The following is a 21,844-nucleotide window of genomic DNA, read 5'->3' as shown; positions in this document are numbered from 1 at the left end:
ATTCCCGAAGTCTCTAACAACATATCTGTTAATCAACTATGTCAACATGAAGTCCTTAATAATAATGACAGAATTTGACCTGAAGTTGCATCTGTATTCTTGAGGAATCGTACAGAACAACTTACCCTTCTTTTAGACCGCCATTCAATATGTCTGTAGCGTCATCTATTCGATCATTTTTTTTAACTCTTTATTTGTTCCAAATTCAAAATAAATTACATTTCATTTTAACCTAGGTGCTCCAGTTACTACAGTAACTTACCAGCCTTAATTGTTATGATATATAGCTAAGTGTTTTTACATTTTTCCTGTCTTGGCAATTCAGTATTTTAAACAGGTTTTTTTTTAAACCTGCATGTCAGTATAACAATTGATATCCTAAAACTGAAAACTAAAACTAAATCTTATCTAAGTATAAAGGGAATTATTCGTTGCAATTGAGGATTGCAACGATTTTTGCCTGAAATTATTAATTATTTTGTTGGACATTTGTGCTAAAGTCTCAACATTCGAAATTCTATGTACTTCGGTAGTACTGTACCAGGGAGGCAACTTCAAAATCATCTTCAGAACTTCCGTTGAATCCTTTGAATTGCTTTTTTCCTGGTAGTGCAACAACAAGACCATATTGGCACAGCGTAAAGCATAGCCGGTCTAAAAACTTGTTTAAATATTAGAAGTTTATTCGTCAAGCAAAGTTTGGATTTCCTGTTTATAAGAGGATACAAACATTGAACATATTTGTTACATTTGGCTTGAATGCCAATGTGATCTTTAAAAGTTAATTTTTGGTCAAGTATTAATCCAAGATATTTCACTTGGTTTGACCAGGAAATTGGAACTCCGTTCATAGTGACTATGTGACTACTACTAGGTTTCAAAAACGAAGCTCTAGGCTTATGTGGAAATATTATAAGTTGAGTTTTGGAAGCGTAGGGAGAAATCTTCCATTTTTGTAAATAAGAAGAGAAAATATCTAAACTTTTCTGCAGTCTGCTGCAAATAACACGAAGACTTCTTCCTTTAGCGGAAATGCCTGTGTCATCAGCGAACAAAGATTTGTGGCAACCCTGAGGCAAATCAGGGAGGTCCGAAGTGAAAATGTTATACAATATAGGCCCAAGAATGCTACCCTGAGGAACTCCTGCTCTAACAGGTAGTCGATTAGATTTGGAATTTTGATAATTTACCTGCAGAGTTCTGTCAGTTAAATAATTTTGAACTAATTTCATAATACTTAAACTTAAACTTTTTCAATTTAGCAATCATACCTTCATGCCAAACACTGTCGAGTGCTTTTTCTATGTCTAGAAGAGCAACTCCAGTTGAGGGGCCTTCAGATTTGTTTGAACGAATTAAATCGGTAACTCTTACAAGTTGATGAGTAGTTGAATGCCCATGGCGAAATCCAAACTGCTCATCTGCAAAAATTGAGTTAGTATTGATGTGAAGCATCATTCTATTCTAAATTATCTTTTCAAAAAGTTTACTTATTGAAGAAAGCAAACTTATTGGGCGGTAGCTAGAAGCTTCAGCTGGATTTTTATCCGGCTTCAAAATTGGAACAACTTTTGCATTTTTCCATTTATCAGGAAAGTATGCCAAATGGAAACATCTGTTAAATAATTTTACCAAGAAAGACAAGGTACTCTCTGGGAGTTTTTTGATGAGGATATAGAAAATTCCATCATCATCTGGAGCTTTCATATTTTGAAACTTTTTAGTCATAGACCTTACTTCGTCCAAATCAGTCCCCCAGGAATCATCAAAAATATTTTCCCGAGAGAAAATATTCAGAAAATCCCGAGCAACCTGATTCTCAATAGGACTAGTAAGACCCAAACTGAAATTATGGGAACTCTCGAATTGCTTAGCAAGTTTCTGAGATTTTTCCGAATTTGTGATCAAAATTTTAACACCTTCTTTAACCGCTGGAATTGGCTTTTGAGGTTTTTTTCAAAATTTTTGTGAGTTTCCAAAAGGGTTTGGAACTCGGGTCTAATTAAGAAACATTATTTTCAAAAGTTATGTTCCTCAGGGCAGAATCGCTTTTTAATTTGTTTTTGCAAATCCCGCCAGATAACTTTCATGGCAGGATCGCGTGATTTTTGATATTGTCTCCTACGGACATTTTTAAGACGGATCAAGAGCTGAAGATCGTCGTCTATTGTAATTGAATCAAATTCAACCTCGCATTTTGGTACTGAGGCAGCTCTTGCTTCAACTATAGAAGTAGTCAGAGATTCAAGAGCATAATTAATTTCATCTTTGGTTTGCAAAGGAATGTTTGGATCGAAGTTATATTCCATAAATGTTCGATATTGCTCCCAATCAGCTCTATGGTAATTAAAAGTAGAGCTTTTGGGATTAGAAATTATTTCTTGGGATATTTCAAAAGTTACTGGAAGGTGATCAGAACCGAAGTCAGCATGGGTAACCAATTGGCTATAAAGTTGACATGAATCAGTTAAGACCAAATCAATAGTGGAAGGATTTCTTGCAGAAGAAAAGCATGTTAGGCTGTTTGGATATTGAATAGTGTAATAACCTGCAGAACAATCATCAAACAGAATATTACCATTGGAATTGCTTTGAGCATTATTCCATGAGCGGTGTTTTGCATTAAAATCACCAATAATGGAGAATTTAGACCTACGATGGGTAAGTTTACTAAGGTCACCCTTGAGAAAATTCTTTTGCTGGCCTACGCATTGGAATGGCAAATAGGCAGCTATAAACGTAAGTTGTCCAAATTTTGTTTCTACAGAAACTCCCAAAGTTTCAAAAACTTTGGTTTCAAATGAAGAAATAATTTTATGTTTGATTCGTCTATGAACAATGATGGCAACGCCACCACAGGGTCGATCAAGACGACCATTTCTATAAATCAAATAATTTGCGTCCTTCTTAACCTTATGGTCAGGTTTAAGGAACGTTTCAGTTATAACGGCAATATGCACGTTATGAACTCTCAAAAAGTTAAATAGTTTGTGTTCATTATCTTTAAGAGATAGAGAATTCCAATTTAAAATATTTAGTGCTTTAAAATCCATTACTGAATTTTAAAGTCATGACAATATTATTTGCAAATTTTACCCCAGTTTGAATAGCATCAAACATGGAGTTAGATTTAAGCATATCAGAAATCATGTCAATTAATGATTTCTGTAAAAAATTCATTTTAGGGGCAGTAATGCTTCCTAAGTCAAAATTGTCAAAATTTCCGTTAGAATTACGTTGGCTAGTATTTTGATTTCTACCCGCTGCAATAGCTGCATAGGTAGCACCATTAACTCACTGAACATTTTTAGCAGCAAGAGGAGTAGGTACAGATGAAAAATTTGAAGTTCCTCGCTGACCGTTGTTAACAGCAGAGGAATTTGTACCTGTTCGGAAACGTGGAGCGTTTCTTACCTGGTTACCGCTTAGCGCTTAGAACGAGATTGTAGGATCGCTTTGCGAGTCTTACATTCCCAAAAATTGGATTTGAGGTTTTCACCACAATTTGAACACCTAAATTTCTTAGGATCTTCCTTCACAGGACAGTCGTCCTTTGCGTGAGAGGAATCACCACAATTCATGCATTTTGCTGGCATGTAGCAATTTTTTGTTCCGTGACCCCATCCCTGGCACTTACGGCATTGAGTGAGGTTTTGGAAATTTCCTCCAGTCTTCCTGAAGTGTTCCCACTTCACTCGGACATGGAGCATAAGGCTAGCTTTTTCTAAGGCCTTAAGGTTGTTTAGTTCACTAGACTTGAAGTGAACTAAATAAAAATCATTAGAAATCCCGTTGCGCGAATCGCCAGGACGGGATTTCATTTTCATTTTGATTACTTGGAGTGGCACAACTCCAAGTAATTTTGCCAGTTCATCTTTGATCTGATCCAGGGATTCACCACTGGGCAGTCCTTTCATGACAACCTTGAACACACGTTCAGTTTTGGTGTCGTAAGTAAAAAATTTGTGCTGCTTCTCAGTAAGATACTTGAGAAGACATTTAAATCCGTCCAAGGTTTCATCCAATACACGGCATTCACCCCGACGTCCAATTTGTAGTGAAAACTTAACTTTGACGAAGTTCAAGAGCATGGAAATCGGAAGTGGTTATCACAATAGGGGGAATCTTTTCCTTCTTGGCATTAAGCCGGGTAAGTTTACTAGAATTTTTCTTTGATGATGGACCATTTTCATCATCCATGAGTACTTAAATTAATTTCATCAGAAAGGGGATCAAGAGTTTGCCCCTTTTCTTTTGCGTTTAGGCGCCATGGCGGCAGTAAATTTTTTATCCAAATCGACTTCCCAGCAGATTACTATAAGAATCTGAAGGATCGAAGAGGAATTTTCCAAATCGATATCCAAGAAGGATTACCTCGGGTAGGGTCCAAAAAAGGATCGAATAGGAATAAGAGTTGTACAAGGTAGAAATTTTTTACAGGTTGAGCACTGAAAAGTGCTGTTTAAATTTGTTGTAGCTTTAGGTAGTAGTAACACTTCCTTAAGCAAAAAGCAAATAGATCCGCACGGCAAGAGAGCACGATGCGGGATGTCAGGTCTCCCTTCGTGTGGGTATTGCACGTTGATGATGCTGTAGTTGAAGAAACGGCCCTTAATCCTCAACTTGCACATCCTCGCGTTGATTGGCTGCCAACCAATCGCGTGTTGGCACATCTTACCCAGCACTGCAAAGCCACAAGGAGGAATGCAAGGAAGACTTTGAGGTGGAATTGGAAAGAAACCCAAAACTGTTTACACAATCCGAATTTAATGATTTGGTGCGAGATCTCGACTTATCGAAGGAGAAATCCGAATTGCTGGCATCACGCTTGAAAGAACACAACATGCTGAGCAAGGAGGTCAAAATTTCTTGTCACAGGAATCGTCACAAGAAATTTGACAAATATTATTCTACAAAGGACAAGGCATGTTTTTGCCATGACGTAAACGGCTTGTTTGAAGAGTTTGGTGAGCCATATGATCCAGCTGAATGGCGTTTATTCATCGATAGCAGCAAGTTGAGCTTGAAAGCCGTTTTACTGCATCAAGGGAATGAGAAACCTTCTATTCCATTAGCTCATGCCGTTAATATGAAGGAAACGTATGAATCAATGGCTCTATTGCTCAATTTGATAAATTACAATCAACACAATTGGAAAATTTATTCCGATCTTAAAGTGGTTGCCATGTTGACTGGATTGCAACAGGGATACACAAAATATATGTGTTTTTTGTGTAAATGGGACAGTCCAGCTCGTAAGGAACACTACGTCCGAAAAGATTGGCCAAAACGGGATAATTTCACAATTGGTAAAGACAACGTTAAAAATGATCCTCTTGTGGTAAAAGAACGCATAATACTTCCACCACTACATATAAAACTTGGGCTATTCAAAAATTTCGTCAAAGCGTTGCAAAAAGAAGGGCCGGCATTCCAGTACTTGAAATCAGTATTTCCAAATTTATCTGACGCAAAGATAAAGGAAGGTGTATTTGTTGGCCCACAGATTAAAAAAACTGCTCAATGATTCCGCATTCAATACAGTTTTGACACCAGATGAGGAAGAAGCGTGGAAATCGTTCCAGCGTGTTGTCACAACCTTTTTAGGAAATTCCAGAAGCCCAGATTATGAGGAAGCCGTCGATGAATTGCTCAAAAATTATGAGAAAATAGGTATAAATCAAAAATATTGTGTTTGTTACATATAATTAATTTCAAATCCTTTTATTTCACTGAACACAGGTGTGAATATGTCTTTGAAGATACATTTCCTACATTCTCACATGGATTTTTTCCCGGAAAATCTTGGTGACGAGAGTGATGAGCACGGCGAACGTTTTCACCAACAAATGAAGATGATGGAACGTCGTTACCAAGGGTTTTGGGATGAAGCAATGATGGGTGACTATTGTTGGTTTCTGATTCGAGAAACAAGTTCAAAACATCGAAGACGAAGTCATTCGATTCTCAATCATTTTTAATAAAACCTAAATAAATTTCTTTTGTATCAACTCGGTTTTAAATCCTGATATGCCTTATTCAAATTGATATGTAGAGAAAAGAATCTCCCATGAAAACTTTACATGCGATTTGGATGCTTACAACGACACCTAGAAAAGGAACTCTAAAGCTGTTGTATTTCAGCAACATTTTTAAGTGTTTTACAAAAATGCTCATAACTTCGACAATTTCCAACCGATTTGATCCATTAAAGGCTCATTTTCTCCGGTTTTAAATGGACTTTAAGAATAAATTATGGAATGATTTTTTGAATCTTTTTATCCCATTAAAAATGTTGATTATAACAAGATTTTTATGGAAAATTCGCAGGAAAAATAAAAAAAAAATGCTGTATGACTTCAAAATTAAATTTTTAATTAAGACATAATACTGTAGTGAACGATAGAAAATTTGTTTAGCTTCATTTTCATAAAAAAAAGATTTAAAATTGGTGCACTAGTTCCAAAGATATTGACATTTTAGTAATCGTACTTTTGTCCAAAATTCAAAAAATCAAAATTTTTGTATATCTCAAAAATGGCTCTACTTTAATTTTTTCTGACCACGGCATTGAAGTCAGCGTAAGATTTTGCATTGGAAATGATCATCACCTTACCGAGTTCAAAAATGCTGTAAACTAGTGATATTTAACACTAGACAACGGACAACACACCACACCCATTAGAGCAGTAGGGAAATTTTCAGGTTACCAAAATTTGCACCGGCTGGAGCGGGAATCGAACCCTCAATTTCGTGGAACTCACAATACGCCTAAATAATGGGTGACGCCGCACGACCCCGAAGCCCACAAAGATGGATGTTGTTCTACTCAGAAGTAGCTTGAAATTCTCCTTTGATTTCACAAAAAAATCGCCTCACACTTAACTGTGAACTATTTTCAGAATTACCTTAAAATTCCAATAATGTCCAACGTTGAAGGCCTTTAATAATTAGGGTAGCAAGTTTGGCTTTTTATTTTTTATTAGAGGGTAAATCAATTGCAGTGATATTTTTAAAGCAACATGTTTAACAAATCTGGGAAAATCTGGAACATATTTAAAAAAATCTGGAAATATACGTGGTCCGTCTGTGTATCTGGCAAGATGACTAAAAATCTGGAAAATTCAGATAAATCTGGAATACTGGCAACGCTGCTCATGACATACGAACAAAATTCCAAAGACAGCAGCAACAAATCGGCAGTTTGACGGACTGCTTGTTGTTACAAGGAACGTTACGAATGACCATCCGAGGCTGTCATAGCCGAACGAACAAAATACATGAATAAGAACGAGCTGTAGTGTACTGCACAAGACGGCAACGTTGCATGTCGTATGACAGCCTCTGTTAAATGATCTTTATTTCTTGTGTTTGTGTGGTTTACATGTATGAATTTTTCAAGTGACACAGATGCGTCTTTTCAACTTTAGTACAGTGAGATTTAAATTATTATTTACAGTTTCTAGTCCTATCACGCCTATTTTAAAGTATGACCACCTTGGTGGGATTGGTATGATTTGAATTGGAAAAAGGAGACTACTTATAACTACTATTTACAACTACAACTAACCTACAACTACTATATACACCTAACCTACTATATACAAATTGCTTATCAAAGCATGTTCTGATAAATTACATTTTTCGGCAAATTTAGTCTTAATTTCGTTAATTTTGGAATCTATTTTGGCAATACCTGCCTCTTCATGTAAATTTGTTATTCTAGTGTCGAAAGGACGATCAAGAACCATCCTCAGCACTCTATTCTGAGCGACCTGAATTTTGTTCCTGTGAGTCTGTGCACATGATTCCCACACCGGAGCTGCGTAGAGGATCGCAGGTGCTATGATTTGTTTGTAGACGGCCAGTTTGTTCACCCTTGAGAGGCGGGATCTGCGGCAAATCAGCGGATAAAGACACCTAACCAAGGCGGAACACTTGACTACGGTTTTCTCCACATGCGAGCGGAATAGGAGCTTTTCGTCAAACAACATCCCGAGATAGGTTACTTCGGCGGACCACTCAACCCTTGTGCCATCCATGATTACAGTACAAGATGGAGCCGGTTTCAGTTTGGGCGATTGCCGATGTAGGAACATGATCGCTTGTGTTTTGGAAGCATTGATTTTGATTTTCCACGTGGTGGCATAATCAGCAAAGGCGTTAAGGCATCGTTGAAGTTTGTTCGTTATTTCGCGAGGCATCCTTCCTTTGACGGCTATTGCGGTATCATCTGCGAACAGGAAAAACACGCAACCGTCTCCAAGGGGAGGAATGTCAGAAGTATAAATGCTGTAAAGCGAGGGGCCCAGCAGACTGCCTTGCGGGACTCCTGCTGGGATGGAAAGACAACCATTCAACGATACCTTAAACGACCTTTGCTGAAGGTAGTTACGGGTGATTTTAATCAGATGTAATGGGAAGTTGAAGTTACAAAGCTTGTACACAAGTCCGTCATGCCAAACATTGTCAAACGCCTTTTCAACGTCTAACAAGGCCATGGCTGTGGACTTTGATACAGCTTTGTTACTTCGAATGTTATTCATCATTCGTACTAGCTGGTGATTGGTGGAGTGCTTCTTTCTGAACCCAAACTGTTCCGGAAGGAGAATGTTATTTTCCTCGACAAACTTGAGCAAACGATTGAGAATGAGTTTCTCGAACAATTTGCTCAGCGCTGAAAGGAGGCTGATGGGTCTGTAGCTTGAAGGCAATGTTGGATCCTTACCGGGTTTGCGGATTGGTATGATTTTAGCTTCTTTTCAGATGCTTGGAAAGTAGTGCAGTTCCAAACATCTGTTAAAGATAGCGGTTAGAAGAGACTGCACTTTCATGCTGAGTCTCTTCAAGATCAAATTGAATATACCGTCAAACCCGGGAGCCTTCATGTTCTTGGTGCATTTCAGCGCTGAGCAAATTTGTTGTACTGTAATCATATCCGCCGGAGGCACGACACAAGGGGAGGCACGACACAAGGGGAGGCATCTAGGTTTTGAACGCATTGCGCAACCTGATCTTCGAGCGGACTTTGGATATTCGAGCCAAGCAAATGCGATGAAGCGACATGCTCGCCGATCGCATTTGCTTTCTCCTGTGGGGTGATTAAAAGCCGATCGTCATCATTTTCGACTCTGAGAGGTGGAATGGGTTTGGGATGAGTTTTCAGGACCTTGGCTACCTTCCAGAATGGTCTGGAGCGGTCGTCCAGATTCTGGACAACACGCCCGAAACTTTCATTTCGGAGTGAGTCCATTCTGGAAGCAATCTGTCTGTTCAGATCATCCATTTCACGTTTTTTGCACAGATCTCCAGTCCTCTGAAACTGGCGTCTACGAACATTTCTCAGGCGAATCAAAAGTTGGGTGTGGGAATCAATGGCAATAAACTTACCCCTCACAGGAACTCGTCAAACGCACGCCTCGTCAGCCACGGTTATGGCTTGGTGGAGTCCCTCCAACGCTCGGTCGATGTCCTCCACGGTGTCAAGTGGCGGGTTGTCGATGATGTGCCTGTCTACCACGCGTCCAAACTGGGCCCAGTTAACGCGATGGTAGTCCTTGCGCAGGCTTGAAGCAGGAGCCACGTTGCAGCCCAGTTCAGCCACCACCGGTTGGTGGTCGGAGCTGAGTTCGTTCAAGGCTACCGGCTTGGACAAGCCGATATTTGTCAGGAACAGGTCTAGCGTCGATGGGTTGCCCGCCGGTGAGATAAATGTTGGTTCATCCGAAAACCAAACGGAATACAGCCCATGCTGTGAGTGGTCGAACAGGAGACGACCGTTCTGGTTCTGCTGGTAGTTCCGCCAGGCCTCATGGCGAGCATTCAGATCTCCTCCAACTACGAAGCGGGAACCGGTACGGGTGATGGTGGACAGGTCCTTCTTAAATTTAGCCGCTAGTCCACTGCTGGCGGCACACTGTCGAGGGCAATAGACGGCGATAAACTGGACGTATCCAGTCGACGACTCCACCTCCACACCAAGGACTTCGATGATAGAGGTGCGGATATGGGACAGAGTGTGGTATTTTATTCCTTTCTTGACGACGACCGCAACACCACCCCCCCTGGAGCTGGTGCGATCAAGCCGGATAGTGTTGTGGTCAGGCAACCAGAAGCTGTCGCCGGACTTTAGATGGGTCTCGGTTAGAAGGCCCACGTCGATGCTGTGCTTGCGGAGGAAGTCGGCAAGCTCAATCTTTTTTGCTCTTACAGAGCAAGCATTCCAGGTGACGATAGTTAGCGGTTTAGACGCCATACTGGATGATGAACTTACCGAGCACTTGGATCTGTTCGGGCTTATTGCGGCACTTACGAAGAGCACCGGACATGTTGACGAAAATTTCCATCAGTTCATCCGCTGAGAACAGATCGGGGTTGTTGTTTTGCACTGTTGGTTGTCTCCAGAATCCAGGGGGGGATGGAGAGCTTTGACCAGCAGAATCACCGGAAGCTTCTTGAGGGGGGGGGGGGCGGGTTGCACCCGCGAATTTGCTTGCCTTTGCTGGGGAGCACGAAGAGACGGAAAATCCTCCGTCCTGAATGATGGGGTTTTGTCCTTCTTTCGTCCTGGTTGATTGTTGCTTGACGCCAGCTTTCGGATGCGTTTGAAGTCCTCGCGTTTGGAGCACTGTCTGTCAGAGCCTTGATGTGCACCACCACAGTTAGCGCATTTTATCGCCACGGCTCCATCCGCAGGGCAGTTGGAAGTGGCGTGTTCTTGAGCGCAGTTGCTGCAGCATTGCTTGATGTTGCAGTTGCGGGTACCGTGTCCAAAATTGAGGCACCTCTGACACTGCGTTACGTCACGATGACCGCCACGGTATGGCTCCCACCGTACGATGATGGAGTAGATCGATCGGATGGCTTGTAGCGCATTGAGCGTCACCGTCCCTTTCTGGAAGTGCACCAGGAAAAGACAATCCGGGTACGTCTTCACGTTTTCATCTCTCCTTGTCATTCGGAAGACAGCAATTGGGGCTAGCTTGTACCGGTTGATTTCGGCTTCGACCATCTTGGGGTCGAAGTTTGGTAGACCCCTGATGACTACCTTGAAGGGCTTCTCACCGGGGATGTCGTGCGTGAAGAATTCCGCCTTGGTATCCTTCAGATGTTTCACGGCCACTTCGTACTAAGCTTTGGTTCGGAGCATCACCTTGGTGCCGATCCTGCCGAGCTTAAACTCAGCTGCAACGCCCAGCGATGAAAGATCGCCAATCAGCGTGTTGAGTGGGACTTGCTTCACCACCAGTGGAGGAAGCTTCATTTTTGCTGCACTCGGGCTGGCAGCAGTTTCGTTGTCGACGGCGTCGCCGAAATCACCAATGACGCTGACGTTCGTCGCTGGCCTTGATTTTTCTTCCTCTTCTTAGACCGCTTCACCGTGGCTGAGGTGGGATTCCCTACATCGGTGGGAAGAGTAGCGTACCTATTCGAAATAGGTACACTCAAGCTACCCTCACCGCTGTTCTTCTTCTCCGTTTTCTCTCGGAGCCTGCTCCGGGAGCGCTGTCTTCCCATCACACGAAGCGACCGACACTACTGACGACGCGATTAAACTGCGAATGTTTGGAACAAACTAGAAACTTTAGAACAACTCGACAGAGCGAGCAAAGACCGAACTGTACTGCTTGACGTTCAAGCAGAGAATGTATGACAGCCTCACTGTGGGCTGTCGCTTATAGCTAAAACTCAGAGCTGCTTTAGGAAAAAGAAAGCGACAGCCGTTGGAATACTACCATTAACTGCTCGAGATTATCCAATACCGCCATGTTACAAGCGTACTTATTTCTGCTTTATGGAGTGACTTTGCCTGACACTATCCACCCGAAAATCGATTCCGTTCCGCTGTGACTGATCGCGACGACGGTTCTGATTACACTAAATTCATCCAGTTTTCTACGTTCATCTACCGATGACCCTCCAACTGCCCGCATAGTAATAGTAGAATTCCGGAAACTCGTGTTGACATGATCCGGTGCACTACCACGACCCTAGTAGCCACAGTAGCGCACAACCGTTGAGTGAGATCGTTGCTGTTGGCTGCATCCGATGATACTGCAAATTTAAGCTCAGAGACACTATATCAATTTGAAATCCACCGCAGCAGTTTGAAGGTAACTGCGGTTTGTCTTCGCCAGACCCAGCTTCTACCCTCTAACTAAAGCTAGTATTATGGCACTGCCATCGCAGAATGGGCCACAAGGAAAATGGGGCTTTGGTTGCTTTCATGTAAAGAGTTTCCCGATTATCTACCAAGAAGATTTTTCTCTATTACTTTGGAGGCTTCACATGCTGTAAGGATCTCTTCATAAATGCTCCCAATGGAACTTACCAGAAAGAACTTTTCTCAATATCCTTGCGTGACTACCTTTAGTTTTCTATGCGTAAATGAACTTTCAAACAAAAAAAATGCACATCCAACCTGACAACGTTCATGTTCTGCCTTCGTGCAGCCCTGCCAGGAGCAACTTTTTTAATAAGTCAAACACTTCCTGCCACACCGACAATATGGCACACTTTCCACGTGCGTCGTTCGTTGCTTGTCATATGGGCGAAACTCTGGTTCATTTCTCTGCCAACTTTTAACACACTCTACTATAAGACAGCCCCTAAAAAAAAACGATGATAGGAAACTGTGAAACGACACACTCAACGATGTGAGTCAGTCGGTGGGATATAAAGTTTGCCAAGAAGATATTCCCGCTTGGAACTTGTTCCTACTCTCGACTTTTTACACTCATCCAGAAAGCAAATTTTGCAACGACAACGACGACGGCTTCTCTCAAGAGATCACCTGGCTCTAAAGGATGAAAATCGAAGGAAAAAAATCACTTCTCCAAACTATTTGATGAAGACTTTTCCCATCGAAACAGAAGGGCAAAAACGGTGCCACAGGAAATTACCAACTCCCAACCCAGGGTAGCAGCAGCAGTATCGTTCGCCATTCGACGAAGAAGGAAGTTGATCACAAATTCCGCCCAAACTGTCCCATCACTCGTTCGGCACATAGAGCCAGAATCATGTTGGAGAGGAGCAAGTAGACTCACCTGTCGTAGTTTGGCCATTGCATCGGCAGTGATGAAATCTCCTTTCTGAAATTTAGTCACGAAGCACATCACCTGATACTGGCTCTGGCCACGTTCCTCCTCGCCCAGGACCAGGGCTTTCAGCACTTGCACTTCCTGAAATGACCGTTGGAGAAAGAGAGAAAAAAAAATGCACATGAAAAACGACGATCGTTTGTTGAGAGCATGGGAAAGAAAGAATGTCAATAAATTTGGCTTCCCCCTGATCAGCAAGAAATCGAACGATGGAATGGGAGTTTTGTAGCAGTGCCGGATTGGAGTTACTCTTTGTGATGGCGAAGTCAGAAAGGTATGTATTTTTGATTGGATTAAAAAAAAATACGAACATATCCAGTTAAATTCCATCCGAATTCAATGTTAATTAATTTTCATAAATTCAAAGATTCCACAGAAAAACCTCACTCAAAGCACTGCTACCGGATCCAACCGAGTTCGTGCCTTCCCGGAAGAAACGATGATGTACACCTGTCGAGAGGCATCCCATAAGAAGATACTGTCACCATACCGACCGGTTCCGATTGCATACATCGTATCAAAAAACATGCCCCCACTCGACAGGTCTCGATAGTCCTTGGCGCTTGTATTTCCGACTGTTTGGAGAATCAGAGGACATTAGCAAACGAACGTCAAACAAATCATAGCACAGTACAATGCATCGCCAGCAGACACTTCAGTTAAACCACACCGTTCGTCACCGTTCCCTACTGGAGGTAGGTGCCTACTCGTATGTGGCCGAAGCAAGTGCACTACAAACAGAACAAATCCGGATCATGTGCTCTTCTTCGCCCCATCAATGAAAAAAAAAGAAAAGAAGGGCACACTTGCTTTTGATGGAGGAAAATCCATCCTCTTGAATAGTGAATGACGATAAAACCCTTTGAGCTGAGTTGTGTGGAATTCATACCTACAGGAAAACCACTGGGCGGGAAATCACTGCTGCACTCACGGGACAGAGCTTGGATTAATACTTCAGTTTTCTACGTATCTTTCCAATATCTGCCGATGTAAACAACACTGTGCAGTAGTACCGTTTTCAAAACATGAAACGGATTTTAAAAATGTTCGAATTCCGACCAGGTAGGTATAGCATTGGTTCAGCAGAATGTAAGAATGTTGATGCCTTTTCGTTCAACTAGATAGCGTTAAGGTGGTTCCTTGACGAGTCCAAAAATGGCCGTTATGATGGCTGATATGCTCTATCACTTTAAGTTTTTTAGAGTATATAAATCTTGGAAACTTTTGGGACATCTATAATGACATTGGGACTTCCTGTATACTGCACTGCAGCAAACGTAGAAGTTTCCTAGTTGCATAGTAGTCTTGTAATTTCAACGATATTTTTTTAATTGATTATGATGATTTCTTACTACCTCTTTCGCTAATTACCCAAGAGGTGCTGGCGTGCTTATTTCTCCGGTGTGAGTGAGAACTTTATGCACGGTCGCTGTTATTTTGTAGCAATCGTACAAATTATATAGATAGAGCCTGTATGTTCCTTTGCAATATGTTCTTGTCAGTTAATAGCAAATAGAATATGTCGAAATCGCACAATTAATTCTTTGTCGATGTTCAGCATGAAGCTTAAAAGCTGAGAAGTTCCGAATGCTCGTCGACAAACGTTACCTGTAACGGGTGTTCAATAAAAAATGGGAATGATTTCAGTGCCGTCCAGCGCTCTTGTGAGAGCATCGCGACTAAGTTGCGTCGTAGGCTGACCAGGACCCCTTCTCCCAAAAATCATTGTCGTTTTTTTTTGAAGAATAAACATTATGTTTTTATTAAAAAAAAAAATACTGAATTAGTTGAAAAAAAATGTACTAACTATATGACTGGAAAAATTCTCATTTTTTTATTGAACACCCGTTAGTACTGGTACCTGTACCAACTGATTTTGGTTGGTCTACTCTTATTCAAAAAATTCGTGAATCTGTTTCGTTACATGTTTTTTTCTCTGTACATATAGTTCTTTTAATGGTTTCGTAACAATCCATTTCTTTATATCTTTTCTATAGGCAACACACAAAAAGCATTTGAAAAATCGTAGATATTCCGTATTGCATCCGTAATGCTCAAATTTGTCTATATCATTTAGCATGTTTCGTGCTGCTCTACAGATTGAACAATTCTGCATCGACAAATTTCCAGTACCATAAGTAAAGACTTTTACATTTATCATACTCAAAATAAAATCTAAATCAACAAGTATTAACTCGTCGTTCGAAATTTCATCTTTCACTGGCGTTCATTTATTTCTCTATATTCTATTTTGTAGCAAGAACTACTTCTTTACTCTATTGCAAAATTCAAGAAGTATAAATGTGTGTGTATGTGTGTGATTGCTGCTCTTCTCTCCATTTACGCTGCAGCTCCGACATAATCTGCGTGATTGCCCTGCTGACGGCATTTCAAGTACCCTCCTCTCGACACATTTCAACGACGACATTCTCCATGTCAAGGACGGGCATCTCCCTTCGCACTACCTTGAACCTTGAACAGCTGAAGACCACATGCTCCGGCGTTTCATCGACGTTGCCACACTCAGGACAGAGGGTGTCCGAACCAATGCAGGTATTTCCTGAAGCAGCCGTGGCCAGACAGGAACTGCGTTAGGTGGAAGTGGACTTCTCCGTGTTTTCTGTTCACCCAGGTCGAAAGAATCGGTATTAGCCTATGTGTCCATCTACCGTTCTCCGTCGTGTTCCACTCCTGTTGCCAATTAGTCAATGCCTCAACTCTCACAACTTTCCGTACTCTTCCGGCTTCTCTCCGCCTGTAGCACTTGCTGTCCTCCGCCAGGGTGATGCCGATAGGGATCATACCGGCGATAACGCAGACTGCTTCCGACGAGATGGTTCTGTACGCACTCACGACTCGAATAGCCATGAGCAGGAACGTGCTGCTCAATTTCTTTTGGTTCTGCTTCGTTTCCAGCGCTGGAACCCAGGCTGGACCTCCATATCTAAGTATCGATGACGACACACTGGCCAGAAGACGCCTGTTGCTACTGATGGGACCAGCGTTGTTCGGCATTTTTCTAGCTATCGCGTTGATGGCCTTCGAAGCATTCTCACAGGCATATTCGACGTGGCTGTTGAAGTTTAGCCGGTCATCGATCATCACTCCCAGGTATTTCAACACACGCTTCGAGGCTATGGCGTGCTCCCCGACGGTGATTTCTGCCTGCTGTACCGCTTTACAGTTACTGACCAATAACACTTTCGTTTTGTGGTGGGCTATCTGCAGCTTCGCTCCTTGCATCCAGTTACCAATCATGTCGATCGCCTCGGTTGACAACACTCACACCTCTTCCAGCGTCTCGCCTGTTACCATAAAGACGACGTCAACGATCTCAACACCTTTGAGCAACTTCAGAGTTAGCACGCCGTTATACAACCCGTTCCAGAGCGTTGGATTAAGGATGCAGCGTTGTGGAACTCCCGCTGTGATCCTAACCGATCTCTGTCCCATGTCTGTCTCGTAGACCAGAACTCGGTTCTGGAAATAAGTCCGCAGGATCATGCACAGGTAGTCAGGGTCCCTCATTCTATGCAGCGCTTCAGTGATGGCATCCAGGCTGGCGCTGTTGAACGCTTTCTTGACGTTGATCGTTATTGCGGCGCAATATCGATCTTCTCACCGCTTCTGTTTGGATGCCTTCTCAGCCCTCTCGACCACTGTCCGAATTGCATCCACCGTTGATCTCCCTTTCCGGAATCCAAACTGCCTCTCCGACAATCGAAAATCCGTGCTCACTCTCCGTTAATTTCGTCAACCTGTTTAGGATGATCCTCTCCAAGAGTTTTCCGAGTGTATCCAGCAGGCATATACGATGCTGGATTTTCCTGGTTTCGGCAGCAACACTAGCTTCTGTATCTTCCACCTCAGGGAAGTGACCCTCATCTAGGCATTTCCGGGGACGCGTGGATCGTCGCTTTCAACGCTACATTGGGGATTCCATCCGGACCGGGAGCTTTCTTCACCATCAATTCTTTCGCCACTGCCACGCATTCCTCGTTGGTGACTTGGACGTTATCACCCTCTCCTTCTCCGTACGGTGAGGTGGCCAGGTCGTTGGATCGTGCTTCGGGAAAAGTCCTTCCACGATGACTTTCACTTTCTCTGGACACAATTCAGTGGGCATCGTTGGACCTCTGATCTAAGCCATCACGACTCGGTATGCGTCGCAGCAGCGTCTCGACACAGTGACTTAAAACAGTTTGACTTGCTCTGCTTTATCTCTCGTTTAAGTGCGGCCCTGGCCGCTCGAAACACTCCTCTTCGTTCCTCTCTGTCTGTTTCTGTTCTTGCTCTCTGAACACGTTTTCTGGCTCTGAGACAACTAGCGCGGAGGGTGCTAAGTGACTCGTTCCACCAGTAAACTGGAAGCCGTCTGTTATTTGGCTCCAGTTTCCTCGGCATGGTCGTGTCACATGCTTTCACTAACGTTTCTGTCAGGTCGTCCACGTTCAGAACCACGGGGCTCCTGTCAACATGGAGTGCCTCAACGAAAAGATCCTTATCGAAAGCCTCCGTCTTCCACTTCCGGTCACAAGTTCTCGTCATCGGTACTGCCACAGTATCCCGTTGGCCGATGCCATATCCGATGTGTATGCTTCGCACACTCTCCAATCCATGTATGCCACCAGCGACGGATTGCAGAAAGTAACGTCGTTAATGGATTCGCGGCCATCTCTGCGAAAAGTGCTGCTGGTGCCTTCGTTGGCCAGCATAACTTCCAGTTTTCCCAGAGCTTCCAGCAGACGGTGCCCTCTTGCATTGGAACATCTGCTTCCCCACTCCACTGCCCAAGCATTGAAGTCTCCTCCGATGACTACCAGTCGTCGTCCAATCAGCTCTTCGGTAAGCCCATGCAGCATCTCATGGAACTGCTCCATCGTCCATCTGTGGGGTGAGTAACAACTACACATGAAGATTCCGTTGATTTTGGCGATCACGAAACCTTCGTATGAGCTCGCAACCACATCTTGAATGGGGTATCTGCCCATAGCTTGTATAGCCGCCATCCCAGCTCTATCCGCCACCCAGTTACCGTTATCGGGAGGGACATTACTGTTGGCCTGCCATAGCCTTTTTGTATACTAGGCATTTGCTTCGTGTGGCTTCTTGCAATAAGACATTTCTCATTTCCTGCACAGATCAGATCTGTCAGGGTCATTGCAGTTCTTCGCCTGGTGGGTGACCGAAACCCATGCACTTGAAGCATCGCTCCAGTTGCTTGGTAACCCGAGGAGTGGCTTTCAGCGAGCACACTGACCACCCAACCTTTACCTTTCCCGTCTCCAACAGCTTGTTCGCTGCAACTGTCGAAAGCCGTATCACCATAGAGGTCACTCTAAGACTAGTAGGTCCCGAAGAAACGAGCTCAACTTTTTGGCTCAGCTCTGGTACTATCTTCGGTCCCAAGCTAATCGATTCACCCATCAAAACATAGGAAAATCCACTAACCCCTCATTTTATCAGTCAAACTTTCATAGCGAATGAAAACAAACATTGTGTAGTATAAGAATTTTGACTAGAATGGGGTACGTTAATCGATTTGCAAGTAGTAAGCCAATTAAAAATCGTTAGTTTCCGTTAGTTGGTATCACCGCCGTATGCATGCCACCGTACGCCTTCCTCATCCGTATTGACATCGGAACGTCTCCCAGATCGTAGTGCACTCTCAACGCACTTCTCAGCTCCTCTTATGTAGTGATCTGGTCCAGATCCCTGCACTCGACCACTGTCTCCTGGGATAGAGCTCTTACGCTCGCCCCTTCGCCAAGAGACTTTTCGACGAGCTCCTTGAAGGCTGAGCCAAAGAAGAATACTAAGGAGTAAAACATTCTACTTTAGTGTCCTTTTTCACGGTCCCTTTCATCCAAAAAAATCAGAGATGTCCCATTTTTTTATTACTCGATTAACAACTAATCATTTTTTTTTGTTCGCTGTGCTGTCATTTTCCACCAATGGGAGTGCAGATTGAGTTTGAAACTGTGGGTGATTATCATCTGGAGAAGTTGATGCTTATATCGGCATGATATAACCATAGAGGTAACTCTAAGACCAGAAGGTCCCGAAGAAACGAGCTCAACTTTTTGGCTCAGCTCTGGTACTATCTTCGACCCCAAGCTAATCGATTCACCCCTCGAAACATAGGAAAAACCAATAACCCCTTATTTTATCTGTCAAACTTTCATAGCGAATCAAAACAAACATAGTGTAGTACTGGAATTTATACTAGAATGGGGTGTGTTAGTCGATTTGCTTGGGACCAATAGGCTAGTCATGTAGTGAGCCAAATTAAAATCGTTAGTTTCGTATTGATTGTTGATATAACCGATAACAAATATTTTACTTTTCGATTCGTTAATCTATTAATCGATTATTCGAATGAAAATCGGACATCACTAGATGAATGTGAAACGTGATTTCAAATATAAGGGCCTTTCATAAATAATGAGGCAAATTGAAAGGGACCGGTGCTAATCACAAGCCACGAGTGTTTGCCGGTTGGCTGAGCTCTTGATCGTAGGATCCTTCTTCAGCTCAAAGAACATGTCGCCTTTCTGGGTGCGCCTGGTTTTCACCACGTTCTCTCCTAGTTCCTTCAACTCCGGATCCTCTCGAACCTTCCGGAGGAGTACTGCATACGACGTTTTGTCTTTTGCTTCGACGATCAGAGCATTGCTCTTACTTCGCTCCCGACGAGACCTGGGTGTCTCCTTCTTCTGTTCTTCTTTCTTCTGCACTTCATTTTCCTTCCTTTTTCCCACTTCTCCTTCGGCTTCCCTACGATACGCCATCACTCCTCCCTGTTGTCATCCTTGTCGTTCTTGACTTTTTTCAACTCCTGGCGTTTCCCTTTTCGTCTTCTCCAAGCGTGGATTTCAAGGTCCTTTCGGTGTCTCCTGTGCTTCAGCTGCTGCTTTCTCCTTGGCCTCGATCAGTGCCCTTTCGGCAGTCACAGATCTCGTCCTCAGCGCATCCTGTTCACGTTCGGCAGCAATAATGGCGGATTTGATGCCCGTCACCATTTCCTTTATTGCCTTGTGAACGTTGCTCTTATCTTTGACAAAGTCATGGAGTTCATCAATCCTCCTCCTGACCTCCATCAATTTGGTCTTCCCAAGCTGCAATCCTTCTTGGGGTGTGCTACTGTTGGATTTCGGTGTGAAAATCTGGTTTAGAACAAGACCTAGCTCTCCTTGGTGGCCTTGCTGCTCACCTTGGGACTTACTGCTCCTGCTGCTGGAACTCGCTGTGGACTCCAGGCTTAACACTGGTGATCTCTGCAATATCCCGCTCTTTGCTAACACGTTTGCTCCTCCGTTTTCACTCGTCTGGCGTCTTGCCGTCGTCCTTCATTTTTTTTTGTTTTTATCATTTTCTTTGATTTTATTTATTTTTTCTCCGATTTTCTCCATTCTGTTGGGTCCCCCCTCCGGGCCGCAATCTCCATTCGTTGTATGTAGTCTCCTATCGTGATACTATGGTTATCTATGCAAGCAGGGAGGCCATGCTAGGATTGACACGGTCCTTCATGGGGACCATGTTCAGAGCCAGATCGGCGTAAGTCAGGAATGTTACATCTGAGCCTACTACTCACCAACCACCAATTGGTGACGAGTATTGAACGTATCCGGTGGCCTGCCAAGGTTTTACCGGGACGGAGGCAACCGCACTATTAGCCCACTCGCCATTTCAAGAAGGTGTCACCCTTCTTTACTCAGGAAGTAGAATATCACGACTGTCAGTCCTGTAGCATGGTATCCAATCCATTGTGCCGTATCGTGTCCATTATTCCATGCCGTGTACAGTATGCCGTAATGAGGATCTTACTGGCGTCGGTCCTAATGTGCCGGTTGGCACTCGTGTGGATTGACAAAGCATTTCCTCTATCGCCATGCTATGGTTACCGCATCAGTGTTCGCGTCGCCCCCCCTCACTTTGCTATTGTGAGGTAGGAACTTGTGAGAGAGCTAGGTTGTCAACTCTCCATTTGTACAGTTTCAAACCCCTTCGGATACGGTTGTGTTTTAAGTTTGTTCTCTGTTTTGTGCGTGCGTTCACTTTCATAGTTTTCGGCTGCATTTGCCAGATTAGCGCTGGCACTCTGCCTCCCGGCAGTTATACGTATGATTTGTGGTTTTCTCGCTTTCGGAGAAGTTTTAGAACCGAGAAAGAAAACGTGATTCATCATGTTTGCAAGCATCAGAAGAGATGTCGCTATCTGCGTTGATTAATTTTCTCTCCAGGACAAGAAATTAGTGGCATCGCGAGTGATAATTTTTAATTTCAGTTTATTTACGCGCTGTAAGGTGCGTGAAAGAGCTCGGCAAATTAGATTGATAGCGAAAGTGTACCAAAAGTGCTTCTGAACGTGTTTCGCAGTTGGGTGTGGTGAAATTCGTGCATTCCCGGTTGATTTTCAGTGGAAATTCCGTATCACAAAATTGCTCACCGATTCCTTTTATGCCGTTCGAAGACGACGGGTTTGTTTTCGCGAGAGTGACGTTTATTGGATCCGTTTCTTTGCACGAGTATGTTTTTTTGTAATCAGCAGTGTAAACGGCGCCGGTGGTGTAGTGGTAAGCGTGATAACCTCTCACCCCAGCAGGCCTGGGTTCAATCCCAGTCGGCGCCGCCGGGATGTTCTGAGGCATAACATCTCTGATCACGCCTTCCTTCGGAAGGGTAGTAAAGCCGTTGGCCCCCGGTTCATGAGTTGTGATGGGTCGATAGGTAGGGTCCAGGTG

At 43.3% G+C, this 21,844-nt stretch overlaps 1 protein-coding gene across 2 annotated transcripts in view; it reads right to left on the bottom strand.

Moving 5' to 3' along the window:
• oaf (out at first) overlaps nucleotides 1-21,844 on the bottom strand; it is a 285,677-nt gene that overhangs the window by 30,259 nt on the left and 233,574 nt on the right. The window contains exon 3 of one of the 2 annotated variants that reach the window (XM_065229382.1): nucleotides 13,047-13,181. The exons of the other annotated variant lie outside the window; for it this stretch is intronic. Coding sequence (XP_065085454.1) covers nucleotides 13,047-13,181 — 135 coding nt within the window. The remainder of the gene's footprint in view (nucleotides 1-13,046; nucleotides 13,182-21,844) is intronic. 2 annotated transcript variants of the gene reach the window in all.

The sequence above is a fragment of the Ochlerotatus camptorhynchus genome, unplaced genomic scaffold (assembly GCF_037179485.1).
Source record: "Ochlerotatus camptorhynchus isolate MF236.1 unplaced genomic scaffold, CSIRO-AGI_Acam_v1.1 ptg000024l, whole genome shotgun sequence".
NCBI classification, from domain to species: domain Eukaryota; kingdom Metazoa; phylum Arthropoda; class Insecta; order Diptera; family Culicidae; genus Ochlerotatus; species Ochlerotatus camptorhynchus.
This window is presented reverse-complemented; position numbering and strand designations above follow the sequence as displayed.